Consider the following 19,262-nt stretch of genomic DNA (forward strand, 5'->3'; position numbering starts at 1 on the left):
CCCATATTCATATTCAAGTGTTTGAAGTTCAGGTCCGCAGTGTCATTGTCCACTGCTTCTTTAACAATCTCATTTCCTACAATCCAAATGACTGAACAAATTTTTGATTGTGACGATGCCACTGCAGGTATCTTCTCTTTCAAGCGTCACAGTTAGTAGAGGAAAGCAAAAGAGGAAGATAAAAGGTTGGTGAGGCATCCTAAAGCAGAGATGGCATCAGGGCTTTTCCTGTGCTGAGAGGGGCGTACGAGGATCAGCGAGCTGTCGGTGAAGACGTCTCTGTTCCAGCAGGGAAGAGTGGCCTTGTGCACTTTAATTAGAGATTGTACCGAGCATTCACACATGAAACAAAAGGAAAAATGTCTTTCATGTATTATACAGGGTTCAGCGTTATTGATGTTACTTTGCTAATGCAGTGCACATTTACTTTTGATTATCACAGTGGACCACCTTAGCCTGACATCCACGTCCATTAACACAACCATTAAAGAGAAACAGTGTGGATGATAATCACCATTCCTGAGTGACTGAAATCTAATATTTGACTTAATAAATCCCCAGTTAAAAAAAACAAAAAAAAAAGAGAAAAAGAAAAAACCTGGGCAACGTCAGACTGCTGGAAAATGTTTTAATGGGTTAATGCAGGCATTCTTGCAGACAACAACTTCCATCTTTTTTGCTTCCAAACAAAAGTTTCAACATCTCACCATGATACTGAATGATGAGTAATATCATGTAAAAATGATGCTACCCTTTTAATTTACAAAATCCTCTGAAGTGTCTGTCACACCACACTACATACGAGACGGACTGAATAAACATGACAACCCCTCATTCAAACACAGAATAACATTGCCAGTAGAAGTGATGCTCAGCATCCTACAAATATCCAAGCATGTTAGAGGAAATTTTTGCACATACTCAATTCATTTAATTCTGCACAAATATGTCAGATAATTGCAGAAAAGAAATTGTTAAACAATGAAATTGGTACTTGGACACTTTCTTTGACAATAACATGACCATGCATTAGTCTCTCCACTTTTAGTTAACCACAATATGAGAATATATAATATTTGCAAGTTGGCAATACTAAGGAAAGAAATTCTCAAAATTTAATCTATAACACTTCACAGATGTATGATCTGGAATATGTCATTCAAATGGGAGACTGGGTAAATACGTCCATATACTTCCAATGTTTTATAATATATTAGGGCCAAAGAATAGACACTTTTCCGTCTTACATGTACTATAAGAATTGACACTGGGTCTTCGTAATGGCAGATTACTTTTTTTCCCCCACATATATGCAATAGAACAGACTTTCTTGTACACTGGTCTTTTGAAGATGGTTCAACTGTCATTTACATAGAAATGGTGCCATCAATATGGGGCATACACATCTTTTAAAAAGTGTAAAGAACTGACCTTGCACTGAAAGTGTTCATGCTTTTTAATGTCTAGTCACAAAACGGGCTAAACATTACAAATATATAATATTTCCCATTTAGTTAAACCTTTGTTACGTTCCTATCGAACTCCATATCAAAATGACTATTCATGGGAACTAGTGCAACCTGGAGGAGGCCTGGTCTTTGTGACAAGGCAGGCACAGAGTAAAATAGACAAAGTACTCTAGAGCAGCTCCAGAGCAATGGCAGATATATTAAGGCCATTTTTTAAAATTACAGGAAAAAAAACAGTAGCAGACAGCTTGACTTGCTACCCAGGCTGAACAGAATTCAGTTGGGGCAGCAAAGCAAGCAAGCAACACCGATTGAATCAATTTTTTCCCAATCCATTGATGCCAGTAGTCCACGTGCCAGCCTCCCCACATCCCTGGCCAGAAAACTCCACTCTTCTTTATTCAAGTGTGTTCAGTTTTGGTGGAAATAGAGTGGTACCCTCGCTAGTCCTTCCTTTGTAAACCCATGCTTCACACCTCCAGTAAAGTCCTGGGGCACAATTGGGCAGTCAGGACTGTTTTAGACGCTTTCTGGGAAGACCAAAGGGTGGGCACTGTGCTGAAGCCAGGGCACGAAAGGCCTCGGCTACCAAGTGAGGGTGGGATTGGATCATTGACTTCCAGCCTGCAGTCTCCATTATATCCGTAGCATGACTGTAAGCACAGGCAAAATGAAGTTAACACTCAGACATGAGAACATTAAAACACTCAGGCATACACATTAAAAATCAATAAACATAAATGAGATCGTAATGACAGAGTAAATAAGGGGGACTTGATTGAGAAGCCGTATGATAAACTTGCAAAGAGACATCAGTGCTTCCAGCACATGTACGTAGGTTGAGATTAATGTATGATTAGAATATTTTCACATGTTGAATACAACAGAGCGGAAAATGTTTCAAGGTGTCCTATAAAAACACAGTTCATCATCTGAAAGAAATACTTCTCATAGTGACCATCTCCTGTCCGTTTAAAATTCTACAAATATTCCATTTCCAGGGTTTATCCAGGTATGAGTCTATTAATAACTTGGATACAAAGATATGGAGCTTCAAACTGAAAAGGCAAATAGCACTCTGTCTGCCTGGGCTAAAACAATGAATTCTAATGCATCTGGTGGGGGAAGAGATAAGAGTGTGTTATTAATCTTGTGTCACATATATCAGCTAATTACATACTTGCTATTCCAGTTCTTTCCATCTTTACAGCCCAGCTGTCTCAGGACACTGCACCTATGGCAAGGAGATAAAAAGGTAAGCATTCAGGGCTGGTAAACAGAAATGGCAGCAGGAATTTATCACTGGAGGTTTTTTTTTCTCCTCCCTGCGATACTTGCCTGTTGATAAAATCTATGGCTTGTGCTTTGAGCTGCTCGGCACTGTGCAAGTCTGCTAGGATGAGGGTGTCGGCCACATTCTCCACTGAAAGGCTGTTGCACAAGGCCTCTTCACACATGACCTTTAAACGCTCCAACGCGTACTTGGGGTGGTGGTGAGAGAGGGACACAAAAAGCAGCAGTTACAGTCAAGATGCAAAGTGGTAGTCTGTGATTTGAGGTGTGGCCTCAACTGCTCAACAAACATAAGAGATACAGGTGCAATCAGTTACTAAAATTGCGAATAATTATGGCTGCAGTAGAAATGGGGGAAGAAATGAACAGGATTCAAAACTTCACCACCAGCAGGGAGATTTATCACTTTAGGCTGTTGCTCAATATTTTGGCTCACTGTTCAGTTAAAACTCATCTATCAAATGTATGATCAGTAGTTATTCGCAATACACTTTGCTTAACCTACAAGAGGGATGTGAGAACTGGTGAAAGAATGGTGGTGTCAAGAAAGGATTTAAGAGTACACAGGATGCTTCAAATCACAGTCCTCTGGTGAAATATTGCATTATACCTATAAAGCTGCATTTATTACAAATGCAAAATGACATGAGCAAAAATATGTACATCTCCTGGCGGCATAACAACAGAAGGGGGGGAAAAAAATCCAAACTAGGGACTACAAAGCAGATTAAGTCTCCACGTCCTCTTGGAATTTAGCCCTTTCTACTCATTTGGGACAGTGTTATTCTGTACCGCCTATGTTTATTTTGAACAAAACACCGCCTCAAGTGAAGTTTTTTTTTTTTTGTTGTTGTCATAAAGTATGTTTTCATACTGCTGAGACTTAAATCCTATTTCAGTGACACAATAATGTTTTTATACCAAGATAATGACCAAGGAATTTTCATTATCGCCACACGCCTACGTAGAATAGAAACCATATCACGAACTACAGCTTGAATGTGTTAACTTGAACCATCTTATGACTGTCTCAACAAAAGCAACATTATAAGCTTCGCAAACAGTATTTATTGAAGAGCGACTGGAATGTACAGAATTATATTTTACAAGGGTATAATATTTTTCATACCTTGTACAAACATCTTGTATTGAGGGGAAAAAAAGAGGGGGGGCTGAAATAGTCTATAATTTCACAATTTACCAATACTGAAATGATGCCACTTTAGATGCAGACTAACAGCTGTATAGTTACATTACAGATCACATTAGCCTCATTGACTTTCATTCAATGCTGGTCTCTCTATTGACTGGTGGAGGCTCCAAACACTCGAGTGGAAGACAGCAAGGTGCATGACTGCCCCTGACTATACTGTATCTCAACTTATTGTTTCATTGATGTAATTACTAACTTGACATAATTACTTGTAGTGATACAATAGTCAGAAACTGCCAAAAAATAACACACTTAAACAATGGAAAGCAACTTAAAAAATGAATTAGCAGTGTTTGAATAAAAACTGAAATTCTCATCTCAGTCATTTTGATCAAGTTGATGGGTCCAAGTTCATGTATTTTGATAATGTTTGTAAAAAGCAAAGCAAGTGTTGAACCTGGGGATATTTCCAGGGTGGGGCAGGTGGCTAAAGCCTAAATAAATACAGGATCAACAGTATAAGGTAACACTGTTGTATGGTATTTAACATACAAACCAAAGCATTGTATAGCATTGCCTGTGAAAATGTTTAGCCAGGAATTAAGGAAATTATTTTTCTGCTTTGGAAAAACATCAACAAGACTTTCAGTTATTTTGACACTTACTTTGTCTGCAGCTGCCAGCAAATTGTCTGCCATCTTCTCCAGGTTTGGGGCCTTTCCTGTGTAGATGAAGCCCATCATTTCCTTAAAGACATCTGGGTCTACATCGCTGATGTCAACACGGTTCTGCCAGGGAAAAATAAAAAGACTCTTATTACCACTGTGTTACAATGAGTGGTCACCAAGAACATGACAAGGTATTTTGAGCTACTGTACATGAAGAAGCGTTGAAGCAAATGTAACCGGTGATTCTTACCTTTTTACTCTCTTCCATTTCATGTTCAAACATAGCATTAAAGACCGGGGACCTTGCTGTCAAATAAATAAATTGGGACACTGATAAATATAATGACCAGTCATCATATAACACAAATCATATAAAGGTATAAAGGCACTTTTACAAAACAGCGTTTAAAAAGGAGCAAATAAAAAAACTAACACAAAAAACCAGCTACAGAATACTGAATTATTACAATGTTGCAAAATCCATGTAGCTGCCACTTTGTCAGCATTTCTCTCTGACCACTGCAGCTGCCACCACCATATCTAATGGAGCCAAGCTGGAAAAGAGAGCTAGACTTTCAATCTCCTGGATCCTACAGTCATCTGGGTCAAGCAGGGCCAAGCAATGGTAGTGGGGTGGATTAGCGCCCACTGCAGAACTAGGCCGCTACAAATCAAGCCAGGAATACAGACCCTCAGTAGCCTTTCAAGGTGCTTATGGCTCTCCATGAGAGGCCGTTAAGAACAGGCATGACATATCTCGCTAGGGCCAATTTGGGGGTTTCTCTCCTGGTTGCTGCTTACTAAAGGCCACGTTCAGACAGATATTAGCCCTGCGTGAAAAAAAACACAGCCCTCTCGCTCTGAATCAACAAGCCCGTAACAACGCAGCCCCCATGCACTGTTTTCTGTCTGAATCCCTGCAAGGTGCTGGGGGTAGAGGACCTTCTTACCTGCAAGGATGGATTTGTGGGCTTTGAACTCCTGCCCTCTCACATAGAGGCTGCAGTCTGTGAAGCGTGAACACTCCCACAGGTTCCCCAGGTCATCAGACAGCTGACACTCCGGTACCTTCAGCATGTTCATGTTGGACTGGCCAGAAATGTTAACAGAGTCCTGGACAACACTTACCTGTAACAAAAGAAACATTTCAGAGACAAAAAAAAAAAAAAAAAATCACTGAAGCTGTCTCATCAAGGCTAAACATCCTAATACATCCAGCAGCAAATACTGTGTGTCTAACTGGACTGGAGAAAAATATAATTTGTGTTTAATTAGCTCTTTTTTAAAAAAGAGTTAAAGACTAACAGACCTACAGTGGGAGGGACTCTTGCTTGCAAAAAAAACAACCACTTGAAACAAAAATTAATTAACTTTGCAGAAACACCTAATTGACGAGAAAAGGCATTCTGTCTTTAATTTGAATGTCATTTGTTTATCAAAGTGGCAATTGCCTAAAAATTGTTGAATCTATCTGGAACTTCTGTCTGGCACACTGTCTAATCCTGCCAGTATTTGGCCAATTGCATTTACATGAAAATTCATTGACACTGCATTTAATTTGTCCCTTGAAAAGACATTTTGGGAGACATTTATTCTTCCTGACATACGCAATTCAATTATTTTGAGAACAAGTGTAATTGTAAGTGATGTAAGATGGAAGAAGCATGTCACTCCCACACACAAGAGTTTAAAGGAAAAGTTTGTATTTTTTTTTTGCTGCAACAGCACTTTCTGACCAAACATCTGATCTGTGGTGTAATACAGTGCGCAGCATGTGTAGGAATATGGAAGCTCTATAGTTTCGAAAATGTATTGCTAAAGGAAAAAGCTGTCTGACAGCAAGGTATTCTAAATATAAAGTACACTTAAACTGATATTGATTTTTGAGTTGGGCCTTTATTTAGGTGGCTAAAATACATCTTGCTGTTGTCTGCATCCACATTGCTTAGCTTCTGTTCTGGTACTCCTGCCTGCTTCTCCAAACTGGGGGGTGCGGACCAGCATCTACTGCAGGTAATACACTGACTATACCCCACTTCAAAAAATACAAACTATCCCTTTAATGTCATTTGAAGCAATAGCTAACAATATATTTGCTACAGCTCATATATCTACAGTCAGGTATAAACTGGTCTTGATAAGAATTAAGATACGCTAGCCTTGATTCCCTAAAGCAGTGTTTCCCCTATAATTGTACAGGCCTTGTGGGCCTCCAGGACAAGGAGAAGCGTTTGGGAGCCTCTGAGCAGCTCTGTTTTGAAACGTGAGTCAACGTCTATGTCGTTGCCTTGGAAACTCCTGGTAGCGTAGCTCTTTTTAAGGAATAGGGCAGTGCATAAGCGTCGGAGTGGTTAAGTGAGAGAGCAAGCAGCAGAAAAGTGACGTGAATGCAAGCAGAGGAGAGGAAAAAGTTAGCAGTAAGTTGTCAATCTGGCAGTAAATGTGCAGTACAGGCTGCAGTGTGTTAGTTAATAAATGCTGCAGCTTCTCAAGGCCAAGAAAGGTCTCGTCTGTTTGCCCCAAAGATAGCAACAATGGGTTAGAATGGGACCCACCCACCCCACCCCCACCGCCAGGCCAAGGCAGTCAACCTAGGGGAAACACTGCTAAAGGTTGCACATAACATTTATATCCAACACAGATCTGATTTTGGTGGTTCCAGCAAAGACTGAATGAAACATGAAATCCACTACTCTGCTCATCATCTGATTCAATATGATTCATTCTGATACTTCCAAAAGATACAGCAGCTTTCATAAAGTAATGTTAATACTTGATTCAGTCAACAACAATAATCTAGCATATGTAACCCTCACACCAAAGATTTAGTTAAAAAAATAACATGAACTTTTTAGACAAACACTGTCCTACATCCAACAAAACAGCAGCTCAGTAACGTTGCACAGGTAAGCAGCATTGGGAAAATGAAGATGACACACATGAAAACATGTGGAATCAAACGGTTAAATTAAACACCTTAATGTGATTCTGATCATTTCCAACTTCTCAAATTAATAAAGTCGGTATTACAAAATCAAATCTATTCGGTATCCATTTTTCACTCCTGGTCAACACAGAGACACAGTGTGTCACCAAAGTGACCAAATCATTCCACAGTTCAAGAAAAAAAAAAATCTCCTGTTCAGCCAACAAAATGGGTTTTTTGGTACAGCTGTCTGCACCATGTGGGAATGAGAAAAAGTGCTGCTCTGTGTTATCATGTGCAATTTTCGCAAAATTACAGCAATAATAAATAAAAAGATTGTGACTTTTATTAATTTGAGGAATAGAAAGAAAACCCAGAGTATGGCAATTACCTCACAGAACAGTGTGAGCTTGTCATCTGGCAGGAGTCCATTGGCTTCATCGAGGAGGAAATCTCTCCTGATAAATTTTTTGAAGCCCCAGTCTTTGCCTTGGACAAACCTGTATGCTCTTTGGCTTTCTGTAACAAAAAGAAAATAATGCTAAGTCTAGACATCGCCTTTTCTTGTGTTTGTAAAATGGAAAAATGAATATATTTGTGGTAAAAAGGAACACCAATGTAGCATAACAGTATGTGATGCCGTTGTGGGTGCTTGTACTCACCCATCGCTTTTGTCTCCTCTCTTTTAGCGTTCAACAAAGAAAACTTGAACTTTGCTCTGACTTCACTTTTTGGACAACTAACAAGAAGTAAATACAATGACAGATAATCTTTGCTTTCATCATCAAGTCCCTTTGGATTGACTCGCAGACACCTGGGAAATAAACAGATAACACTGCATCAGTCGTTTTACATATTAGTAAAGACAGTCACAACTGGTTTTAATCACTTTTGACAAAACAAGACTATGATGAGTCTTCAAATGAATATCAGAGCTTTGAGGGAGTGAGTGTATAATTACTATGCAGGTTATCCACACTAGAACAAAACATGCAGACTTTTTAAGCAGCATTTATGTTTGTGTTTGGGGGAAGTTGGCATTTTCTGTTTACATTATACATAGATCCAAAAAGCAAATGCATGAGTTTCGTCCGTGTACTCACCATTTCATTTTGTCATTAGGGCCAGAGGAGAAGGTTGAGCTCTTCAACACTTCCCCCATTTCTTCTCTGCAAAAACTAAAGTTGTTTATGGTCCACATGTAGGAAAACTTTACAACTTTGACCTTGGAACAAGAAGAAACACACAGAACTGTCAGACCAAATCTGTGTTCTTTTCCATTTTCATTTTTAAAACACAGTAAAAAAAAAAAAAAAAAGACTTGGCATGAAAATTTTACCTCCTCAAACTGAAAAAAATGTTTATTTTGACAGAAATTTTACCACTTATGTCTGAGAAAAAGCAGAAGCGTAAATAATAAAATTAATGATGAATGCTTCGGTTTCAGCGTCCTGGTATTGTGTATGCTGGCTCGCTGTCATGGCTTACTGTACACTTGAATAGAGCCAGCATTAATGTTATTATAAATAATTGTGCTTTTCCTACTATGACATGTCAAAATGTCTACCAGAAAAAGGACTATTAACATAAGAACGGGAAGAAATTAAAGATGCCCAGTGATAGAACTTGAGATAATTTGACAAGCTATCTGTAACATGATAGATTCTATCACCTTGTATAAAACATGATTCAATTAGTTAAATTGTGTCCAAACCTGTGTGTAACACCAGCTCTCTGCCACAGGTCCACTTGACATCTCCCCAGGAGGAGGAGGGGTGGGAACCCGTGACATCACCAGTTTAGGGGTACCACTCACGTCCTTAAAGCACTAATTGTTCGAAGAAAACAATAAGAAGCATTAACTTTCCCAGAAACTAACAGAACAAAGATCACATATGAACTAAACTATAATCAAACTGGTCACAAAAAATGTTGCAAAAATCACATTAATTTTAATCTGTTTGTATCCAAATTGCTATAAAATGTAATGAAACAAAAAGTCTGCATTCTTTCTGCAACCTGAGGTCTTGTACTTAAGTGACACAAGACACCAAATTCTGGAAATCAGTTTAACCACAGTAGCTGACAACCTGAGACAGGCAGAAAAACAAAGTGAATAATTCATGCACCAGAATTTGGTGCAGTCAGCTGAAATTTACTCATGTGGTGTAGCCAAGAAGAGGGGGGCAGGAAATAGTGTGGGCGGGGTTGTAAACATAAACCGTGAGAGTTAGCATGGCTAGCGTGCAAACAACTACAACAACAACAATGTTGTAAATTATAGACTGTTTTATCAAATATTTTACTGACAACATTTTACTTTTACAAATCCTACACATCAATTCTCTTCTGTCAATTTTCAAACTTTTGAAAGCTCACCAAAAACTAAAATTCATTCTTAAAGCTAGCTACATAGCAGGACAGACAGACTGATTAACTTGCTATCCTCAGGTCCCACCACTAGTCTTATTTATGATTCATGAAATCTAATGCATCCAACCATGACACCTGAGGAGACATTCTGTTACACTTCATCTTTAGTTGCCACTTGTGTAGTCATGTGCACAGATTCTCTCACAACTTGAGTATAGTCTCAAACTGATTAATTTTGTAAATGAGGAGAGGAAGGAGAACACACATGCTCTCTAGACAATTAAACTGGATACACACAGTCAAAGTGGAAAACAACTTCTCATGTCACACTCTTGACTAACTGATGAGGTGAACTGGGTAGTTGTTACTAAACAAAGCTATTCAGTAACCGCTGTGTAGCAAGCCAGTACAGATGATGGTGACAGAAGCAAATTCTACATGTTGTTTTCGTCAACTACCAGCCATTTATTTTTCATGTGCAAACATGCCACTTTCAAATATTCAGTCTTTCTGCCTTGAGTGTAACCATGATGATGACCACTACAATTATGCATTGCCATAGCTAAAAGTAAAGGTCAAATAGCCTGTGAAGTTTTCCTTAAACGCTACCAGCAATGGGTTGATTAAAGGTGAAGATGCAAGTTCACAAGAGGCCATTTAAAGATCTCAAACATGACAACACTTGTCTTCAATCTTGCAAGTGATGTCACAAACCCACTTGAAACAATAGTTGGTCAGAAATGTCAACTGTCACAAAAATGAGTATTGTGAGAAACCTAATCTTAGGGTTGGGTCATTTTCCAGTTTTGCCAGTCTGGGCTGGTGTACAAGCTTAAACCGGGTTGATTTTATGTGAACAGACTGAACCAGCATTTGTCATTATGGGATGTCTAAGCGTCTGACGCGGAGGCTCCGACACTGACAGGGCCGGCTGCTGCTGTCCACCCAGCTGGACGCCAAAGACAAGCTGGAGGAGGTAGGCTGACCTGGGCTAACGGTGCAGATCTCACCGATAACCTGGATAAACCCAGCCGGGCTGCTTACAGCTTCCAGCAGTCTGAGAGCAGCTCGTGTATATCATGTCCATTACATTCCTGAAATGTAATTTCATACATTTTAAGTCACTTAATCAGCATGACAGTTAAGACAACTGTACATCAAAGACAACACAACATCTGGCATGTTCACACAGGCACATTTACTGTAGCTGAATCAGATCTGTAAGTATTTTATGTTCGCTCCGACCCTGACATTCAGGGGATACATCCCCTTTTGGAGTGTCAGCACATTTAATTTCATTTTTCCCCCACAAAGTGAAGTTCATTTCAAAGCCTCCAAGCCCATGTCATCCCTCTCATTCCTCTGATCAAGCCATCTCAGAGTTAAATATTTCCAACTCTCCTTAAAGAGGTATAAACATAGTCCAAAATGCGGAACATATTTTAACTACTGACAAATGAGGATAGAGACAAATCCTCAAATGGTTTTGACATTATTTTGTAGCACTCAACAGGAGTAAGTTTTCACAGTGCTGTTTATTGTTCCCCTTGGATGGAGCAGTGACTCTCTAGATAAGTACTATTGGGTCTGTTTGACCCCCTCCCAGACAATCCTTGCTTAAACACTGCACATGAATAGCGGAATATTTAACGAACAGATATCTTCTTGAAGTGACAGGTTAAACAACTGTTTTATAAAGTACACTGCTGCAAATTAACCACTTTTAGCTATAAAAAGTCAAATGTGAAATCTGAATCAGCATGAGCAAGAAAATTATAATCTTCACAGCACCTCTTGAATGGTTGAAAATGTTCAAAGATGGAGTTTATCTAGGTTATCACAGGATCCTTCATGGCCCCATCTTCATGTTCCAGTCTAGAGGGGAAAAGGCAGACATTAGTCCTGGGAAATGGACCTGATGTACCCATCTAAAAGTAATTAAAGTTAGCCACTTACATGGCTTCCTACATTACTGAGGCATCTGGCCATTAAATAACTATTGTGTCAATACACCTGATCTACCACGGGGTATTAATTAATTATGTAAGTCTAATTGGGAATCCACATAGGAATCGAGAGGTGAGCGGAGCACGTTCTATCTCTCCAATCCACACCGACTCTGACCTGCATTCAGCGCCTCTGTTCGCAGAACCGGATGTCTGTCAGCAGCAGCTCCTGTCCAGCGGCCGGCTAACCTGCCTTCACAAGGCTGACTGACAGCAGAAATTTACTGAACCAAAATAGTTTCCATGTTGGCGCCATGGGAAGAAATCAACAGTGTTTGTATTTATTGATTCATTGATTTTATTTCCCCGCACACCAAAATGAGTGAGGGGAATCTGCCTGTAGTGAAACAGGTGAGCTCACAGACACACTGGGAGCTTTCATCAAAGTAGATACTGTTAATAAGTTCAAAACATACATACAGTGGGATATTTGTGTGTTTTAAACAGGTGTCTATGCAGATTACGCTTCACTAAACACGACAGAAATAGACTCAGAGCGTAAAAAAACGCAGGGAGTCTCTGTGAGACATGTGTCTCGAAGTCATTTAATAAAATGGAAGCATATCTGTTCCATGAGACGTGCAAGTGACAGACGTCACAAATATGTCACTACTATGTGAATTGGCTGTAAGTGTCAATACTTACAAAGTGACATCATTTGAAAATGAGAGCTTTCTAGCCAATCAAGATCATTAGTTAAAGGATAGGTTCACAATTTTTCAAGTCTTAAAACAACAGTCAGGTGCCCGAATGAACATTAAAAGAGGATTTCCTCGACGTAATCATTCCTCTTGTTCATACCGACTATTAAAAGATCGCTTTCACATGTGCTTTCAATGCAAGTGATGAGGGACAAAATCCACAGTGTGTCCATACAGTCATTTTGTGCAAAATGCATTTTAAAGTTTATCTGAAGCTTAAATGAGGCTTCAGCAGGCTGAGTTAGTCGTATCAAGTGGATATCTGCCACATCTACTGTCTTTTTAGCATAAAATTCCCTGTGTTTCCTGAAATATAGTAACAAAAAGAGGGACTTTGGCACTAAAAAGACTGTAATGTTGAAAGATATTGCCTTGATTTGACTCATTTGGACAGCTGAAGCTTCATATTAGCTTCAGATAAACTTTTAAATACATTTTCAAACAGAAGGATGGTTGTGGATTTTGGCCCCCATCACTTACGTTGTAAGTGCATTATGAAGGGATCTTCCAATGACCAGTATGAACAGGGGGAATGATTATGGCAAGAAAAAGCTGTGTCAATGTTGATTTGGATACCTGGCTGTTGTTTTAAGACAGAATTGAAAAACAGTGAACCCATCCTTTAAACTAACATATCTAGCCCAATGTGGCACTGCAGGCTGTAAATACCTTACCATATCAAATGTTATTAACTGAGATTTTGGTGATTTTTCGTGTAGCCTAGCCTTTAGCTGAATATTCGACACATAAACCGGCCAATTAAACTAGCTAACTCAAGATTAACCCGCAACTTTGTTTGGCTAACACATTAGCTAGAAATGTTGCTGTCTCGCCTTTCATACAACAGTAAGGATGCTATCCGAGCTGATATCTAGCTTGTTTGCATTAGTTGAAAGCTAAATGATCGTATCTTTCTTTAAGCCTCACAGATAACAGTTAGCATAACTCTAAATGCAATTCGAGATGTAAACGGATGTGACCAACCTTAATAGGAGAAAAAAATCGACATAGCTACAGTTCAATGTTAGCGTAACATCAGGTGTCAACACTAATTTCAAAACCATCAATATCGCTTTCACGATTTTACTCCACCAGGCTCATCGTTCTCTCTAGCTAATTTCACCAAGACTAGTATTTTCCGAGGACTATTAAAATGCATTAGCTACGACAAACTGTCAATTCTGTGTACAATACGTTTTTTTAGCTAACCCAAGCTAACATTAATGTTCTCACAAGCGAGATTAATGTTAATTTCCCTTTAGCTTTACACCGCAAATCCAGCTAACACTGACCAGCTAGCTTGACATATTATAACATATTACCGGGCAGACTTACATTAGTTGCGTTACTCCTCTGTTGCAACACCAACTAGCAAAGGATACATGAAGTTAAGTTAGTAATGTGCTGTTAAGACCCCGCGTTACCCGGTGTAAAACAAAAGGGGCCTTCATCCTGTGACAGGATGCTAACTAACCGAGCTAACGTAAACCCTCACGTTTTGGTACAATCTGCTGGTGGGAAAACAACGTCGGCTAACTAGCAGCTAGCCGAAGCTAATCTGTGCACTGACTGCCCACAAAAAGTTTAAAAAGACACGGTGACGGCGTACCTTTCAATTTCATACTTCCATATGTATCGAGTAATGCATATAGCTTTATGTCACAGTCGCTCCTTTCACCCTCCGTTACTTTAAACTGTTTTTCACTCAGACTCTTCACAAGGTTTCTTTGTCTAATTTATATCTGTGCTAGCTTACATCTGTCTAGCTGGCTGGTAGCTTTAGAGGCTAGACTGTATGTCTACTGCGCATGCGCGAAATTTGTATAACGTCCTGCTCCATCTCATCTGTGACAACTGCCACCAGTACAACAACATAGATTAAGAATAATAATATTTATATAAAGAAAAAATGTTATCCAGTGCTTTAATGTGACAGCTTATATGCATATTATTCAGGAAAGACACACAATAAAACACATTAACATTGTACATTTCTATTGTAAGACACCATATAGTAGTTTGCCCTCTTTCCACATGGACCTTAAAATATTCATGGTGCATGCATGGCAGTAATTCTGAAAGGGATCATTCAGACATTGAGTTATTTTATTTTTTATTTGAGTACAACTCACAGCTTAGGCTACATCTTCACTTTTACAAAAGAAGAAGAAGAACTAAGAAAGAATAACAACTCAGTCAGACTTGTTTGTCTGTTTCCCTCTTTTGGGATCCCCTCCTCTGAAAATAAACCATGATAATGATGATGATGCGGAGTAGGGCTGTGCGATATGACGATATATATCGTTTGACGATAGAAAAACGTGTATTGTTTAATTTTATGTTGTATCGTTTATATCGTGATGTCGCAAATCACACTCTTTATGGCAATATCTTTCGTCATTTGACGACACTTTGCATTCTTCCGCACAGTCGGATGTAAGGCAAAGGCAAAGGACGAAGGCAAGATGACATGAACAAACATGGAGTGTGCACAGGTGTCCAACGAGGAGCTCGTACCTAAGAAAGGGGATACTTCTGTCATATGGACATGGTTTGGGTATGAAAAGTTTGACTCGGACCAGAAAACTGTATTTTGCAAATTATGTCCCCTCATCAAACTCAAACACCAATAACCTCTTTTACCACCTACACAAAAGTCATGTCAAAGAGTGCGGGGAGAGTCTAAGGATGAGAGCCACGAAAGTACAGCAGAGTGCTCAAAAGAAACCCCAGACTGAGACATTCCAAGAAGCTTTTGCCCGTGGCACACCATATAGCAAAGATTCACGTTCAGCAGAAGGATTAATGTATAATGTAATAAGAAATAGGCCTTTCCATGTGGTCATTTTATATAAAATATTTATTCATTGAATTTACAGAAAATGTGCTATATCGTGATATGTATCATTGTCAGGATATGAAATTACCTATATCATGATATGAGATTTTGGTCATATCACCCAGCCCTAACGCAGAGTCTACAAAAAGGTCCCATACAAATGCAATACAGTAAAATTTAGAGTGATGAGAGATAAAATAAAGCCAAAAAGAAAATGACATAATAACAAGGACTCAGGCACAGATGCTTTAAGCGAAATGCTAACATCAGCATGCCAATGCTAACATCAGCATGCCAATGCTAACGCACTGATGTTTAGCAGGTATAATATTTAACATGTTCACCATCTTAGTTTAGCATGTTATCAGGCTGCCATTTGCTAATTAGCACTAAATAGAAAGTACAGCAGAGACAGATGGTAATGTAAATTTTGCAGGTCATAAACCAAAATATTTTGACCTGATGGGCGATGAGTTCTTACAATTCATACTGAAGGGGGCATGAATGTCTGAACCAAATGCCATGGCAATTCATCCAATAGTTGACAAGATATTTCACTCAAAACCACAAATGTCAACCTTGTGGTGGTGGTAGAGGAAAAGATCACCAAAGTCATTAGGATTCATCATCTGGGACATATGAATGTCTACAAACGTTTGTCCCAATCCATCAAGGAGATGTTGGATAAGTGATAAGTGGAAACTCTGACCTTGTGGTGGAGGTAAAACAAAAGTCAGGGAATCACCAAAGTCTTTAGGATGTATCCCTTGGGCACCTTGGATATCTGTACCAAATGTCATGGAAATCCATCTTATAGTTGTTGAGATATTTTAGTCTGGGTGAGCTAAAATTGTCATCTCTAGAGCAATGCTGCTAGCTTAGCTAAAAATGTACACACTGTGAGATTCAGGGATTTGTTAAATGGAGTTCATACAGAATGCTTACAACAGGTAGTCTCTGCATTTTGGTGTATGAATGTGTGCATTTGTTATTATGCCTGTATCTTTGTGAGAGCAGATTTGAGTTTTAGACCCTCAAAATGAGGATATTTTGGATAGTGGTATCTTTCTGGCCTTTCCTCACCTCCTCATAGGTTCTTTTAGTAATAGGGCTTGGTTTGGGATTACATTTGAATTTGGATTATAGGTTGAAGTGTTTGGTTAAGGGCTGATGTCAGACACTGAGCACTGCTAGCTGAGGTAAAAGAATGAATGTCATTCATTGCGTGTGTGTGTGTGTGTGTGTGAGAGAGAGAGAGACGAAGAGGTAGGCTCATCATCTGTGTACAATGCATATAATAGCCCATCTTCATAGGATAGAGACAGAAAAAAAGAATGATATAATATAGCTTACATGATAGATGAAAACACCAACTGCTGCTCATTCTCAGCCGGTCTCCACACTGTCTCTTCTGTCTACTTCTGATGTTTCTCGTCTTGCAAACACAAAGCAGCTTGGGGTAAGCCATTCACTGAAACAATACTCTATAATGGCTCCCTGTAGGCCTGTGATAACTAATTCCCTTTCTGATGGATGGACACTGTTCTGCAAAATGAGCGATAAATGGCTCCTCTGCACCAATCAGTCTACATTCATGGACAAAATATAGTTTAGTCTTTGCATTTTTTCACTATATAGTGACGACGAATACCTATGCAAGCCAGTTTGGGCTTGGTCAAATATACTGTAAACACAGCAGCAAAATGTCACATTTTGATATAAAAGCCCACATCAAATGTTTTTGATATCATAGTGATGATACACTGACCCATCTTGAAGTGGAAGGGATGGATGATAAGATCACAGTTGAAAAGATACAGGGATGCTTATCAGGAATTTAAATCAGTTAAATTTAAGGGCAGGGAAGCAGGCTTTACTGAATATGTCCACAGACAACATAGGCTAACAATTCAAGAATAAGAAGGCTCAGGAATACTCATTTAACAGTATGTATCTGCTATTCTTTTAAAAGCACTGATGTAGAATTAGTAGTTGTAGAGCATGGTGTGTGCACCTGGCACATTATATCTTTTTTTTAAGTTTTACATCAATTTGATTGTCAAGTTTTTATTCTTCGTGCGTGTTTGGCTTCAGAATGAATTGCACTGAATACATATTTTTGTCCTATTTCATATGTTGAAAATAAGTATGAATAGCCCTCTACATGAATATCTCCTTTAACCACAGCTGTGACAGTCTCTGCACCCAATTTACATTATTGTTCTAATTAAGGGGATCTACGAATAATACTGATGTTTTTCCTGACAAGTATTCAGTGCCTTCAGTGATGATGACTGATACAGACAGAAGTAATGAGCAGGGAGAAAAAGGCTTCAGTGACAAGACGAGCCCCGGTGACCTTATCAGAACATGGTCATACAGATGTCAAGAGAAAAATTGAGCATGACATTAATCACACACTTTCTTTCCAGTGTCTTGGAAGTAAAGTCATAATACTGAACAAAGGAGATAGAAGGTGGAAAGATTCCAATTTCATCAAATTTGATTAGATCTAAGTAATAAAATATATGGTAATACCCAAATATTGAAGAATAGATGGATATGAAAGAGAGCTAAACAGTATTTGTCAAAAAATATCAGAAGTCTTAAAGAAAGTTCTTCATTCACTAGTTTCCCTTAAAAAAATGACGCAAAAAATTGTATCCCATCATACTCTTCTCACACGATTGATACAGTATATATAGACATAAAATTCAGTGACACAATGTGTGATGTTTTATGTGGTGATAACATTTTTGTTGTATATATTAACCTGCATCGTCTATGTCTACTTCAGCTAGAGATTTCTACGTTTCCAAGGCTGCCTGTCAACCAACTCTAGAGAGATTTTTCTCCAGAAAAATATGTCTATTGTTATATAAATAGATAACTCAAAACAATGTTCGCTGCATTGTATTTTGGTCCATTGTGGCTATTGTTGTAGAGAAATTGTTCCCTCTGTCTCATCTGTGATGGATTTCTACCCGAATGACTGTTGAATTTTGGCACAAAATTGTTGTTTTAAAAGACGCCATTTACTGCTTATTTGAACTAAACTGAAAAGCTACTTTTTTCTATTCTTTTTTCTACTTAAAATGGAAATAGGAAAAATAAACAACCAAAGAACAAAACGAACTTTGAAAACAGCATTCATTGCGAGAAGCTTCCATACATTTTAACTATGGATCCTTCATTTGAATATGTCTCATGGTACAAAATGAATCTGATCCTAGCTACATGAAATGCTAATCATTCTGTAGGCTGTCATTAACTTTGTCTACTCTATCACCTTGAATCTCCTTGTCAAACTAATCTCGCTGGTTGACCATAGACAGAGAATGTGAAAATTAGTTTCTTCTTTCACTGAGAAGATCATTTTCAACTCTGTGGTATCCAGTGTGTCCTTTACTTCATTTCAGCATGCATAAGAATTTTGTAGTTCATAATTGGTTTGATATATGCACACCTCTCATCCATTCCCAGTAGTAATCACACTGAAACACATTTAACATATTAATCTTTAACAATTGGTAATGTTGGAAACGTTGCTGTAATGTTCAGCATGATCCTGCAAGTTGAAGGAGGTCGAATTAATCATGATTTTAACTAAATCTTTGGTGGATACACATAGGCTGGCAGTCTAGAGTTGCACATAATGCACATAAACCATGGACAGACTTATGAATAACTTCATATGTTAATCAGTGTTCCCCCGCTGACCATGCATACAGCTCTTTCACTCACAGTAACAACTGTGTAGGCTGTGCAATATAATGTCACACATACAGTATGACTATAGTTAAGCATGGAAGATTCACTCTTCAGGCACTAAAC

General features: G+C 38.7%; 1 protein-coding gene across 3 annotated transcripts; it reads right to left on the reverse strand.

The window, feature by feature from the left end:
- Positions 1–611: 611 nt before the first annotated feature.
- Positions 612–14,385, reverse strand: spopla (speckle type BTB/POZ protein like a). 3 transcript variants are annotated; one of them, XM_067603200.1, is made up of 13 exons: positions 14,199–14,385; positions 13,925–13,957; positions 11,674–11,757; positions 9,224–9,337; positions 8,613–8,734; positions 8,172–8,323; positions 7,901–8,028; positions 5,534–5,711; positions 4,834–4,889; positions 4,581–4,703; positions 2,808–2,950; positions 2,650–2,703; positions 612–2,122 (listed from the first exon to the last, which is right to left on the reverse strand). In XM_067603200.1, the coding sequence occupies exons 4-13, from the start codon at positions 9,299–9,301 to the stop codon at positions 1,978–1,980; spliced, it is 1,179 nt and encodes a 392-aa protein (XP_067459301.1). In that variant the 5' UTR covers positions 9,302–9,337; positions 11,674–11,757; positions 13,925–13,957; positions 14,199–14,385; the 3' UTR covers positions 612–1,977. The 3 variants fall into 3 exon arrangements, with proteins under 3 accessions (XP_067459301.1, XP_067459299.1, XP_067459302.1); XM_067603198.1 differs by lacking the exon at positions 13,925–13,957; XM_067603201.1 differs by lacking the exons at positions 13,925–13,957; positions 14,199–14,385 and adding an exon at positions 12,007–12,135.
- Positions 14,386–19,262: the final 4,877 nt, after the last annotated feature.

The sequence above is a fragment of the Thunnus thynnus genome, chromosome 11, assembly GCF_963924715.1.
Source record: "Thunnus thynnus chromosome 11, fThuThy2.1, whole genome shotgun sequence".
Classification (NCBI taxonomy): Eukaryota; Metazoa; Chordata; class Actinopteri; order Scombriformes; family Scombridae; genus Thunnus; species Thunnus thynnus.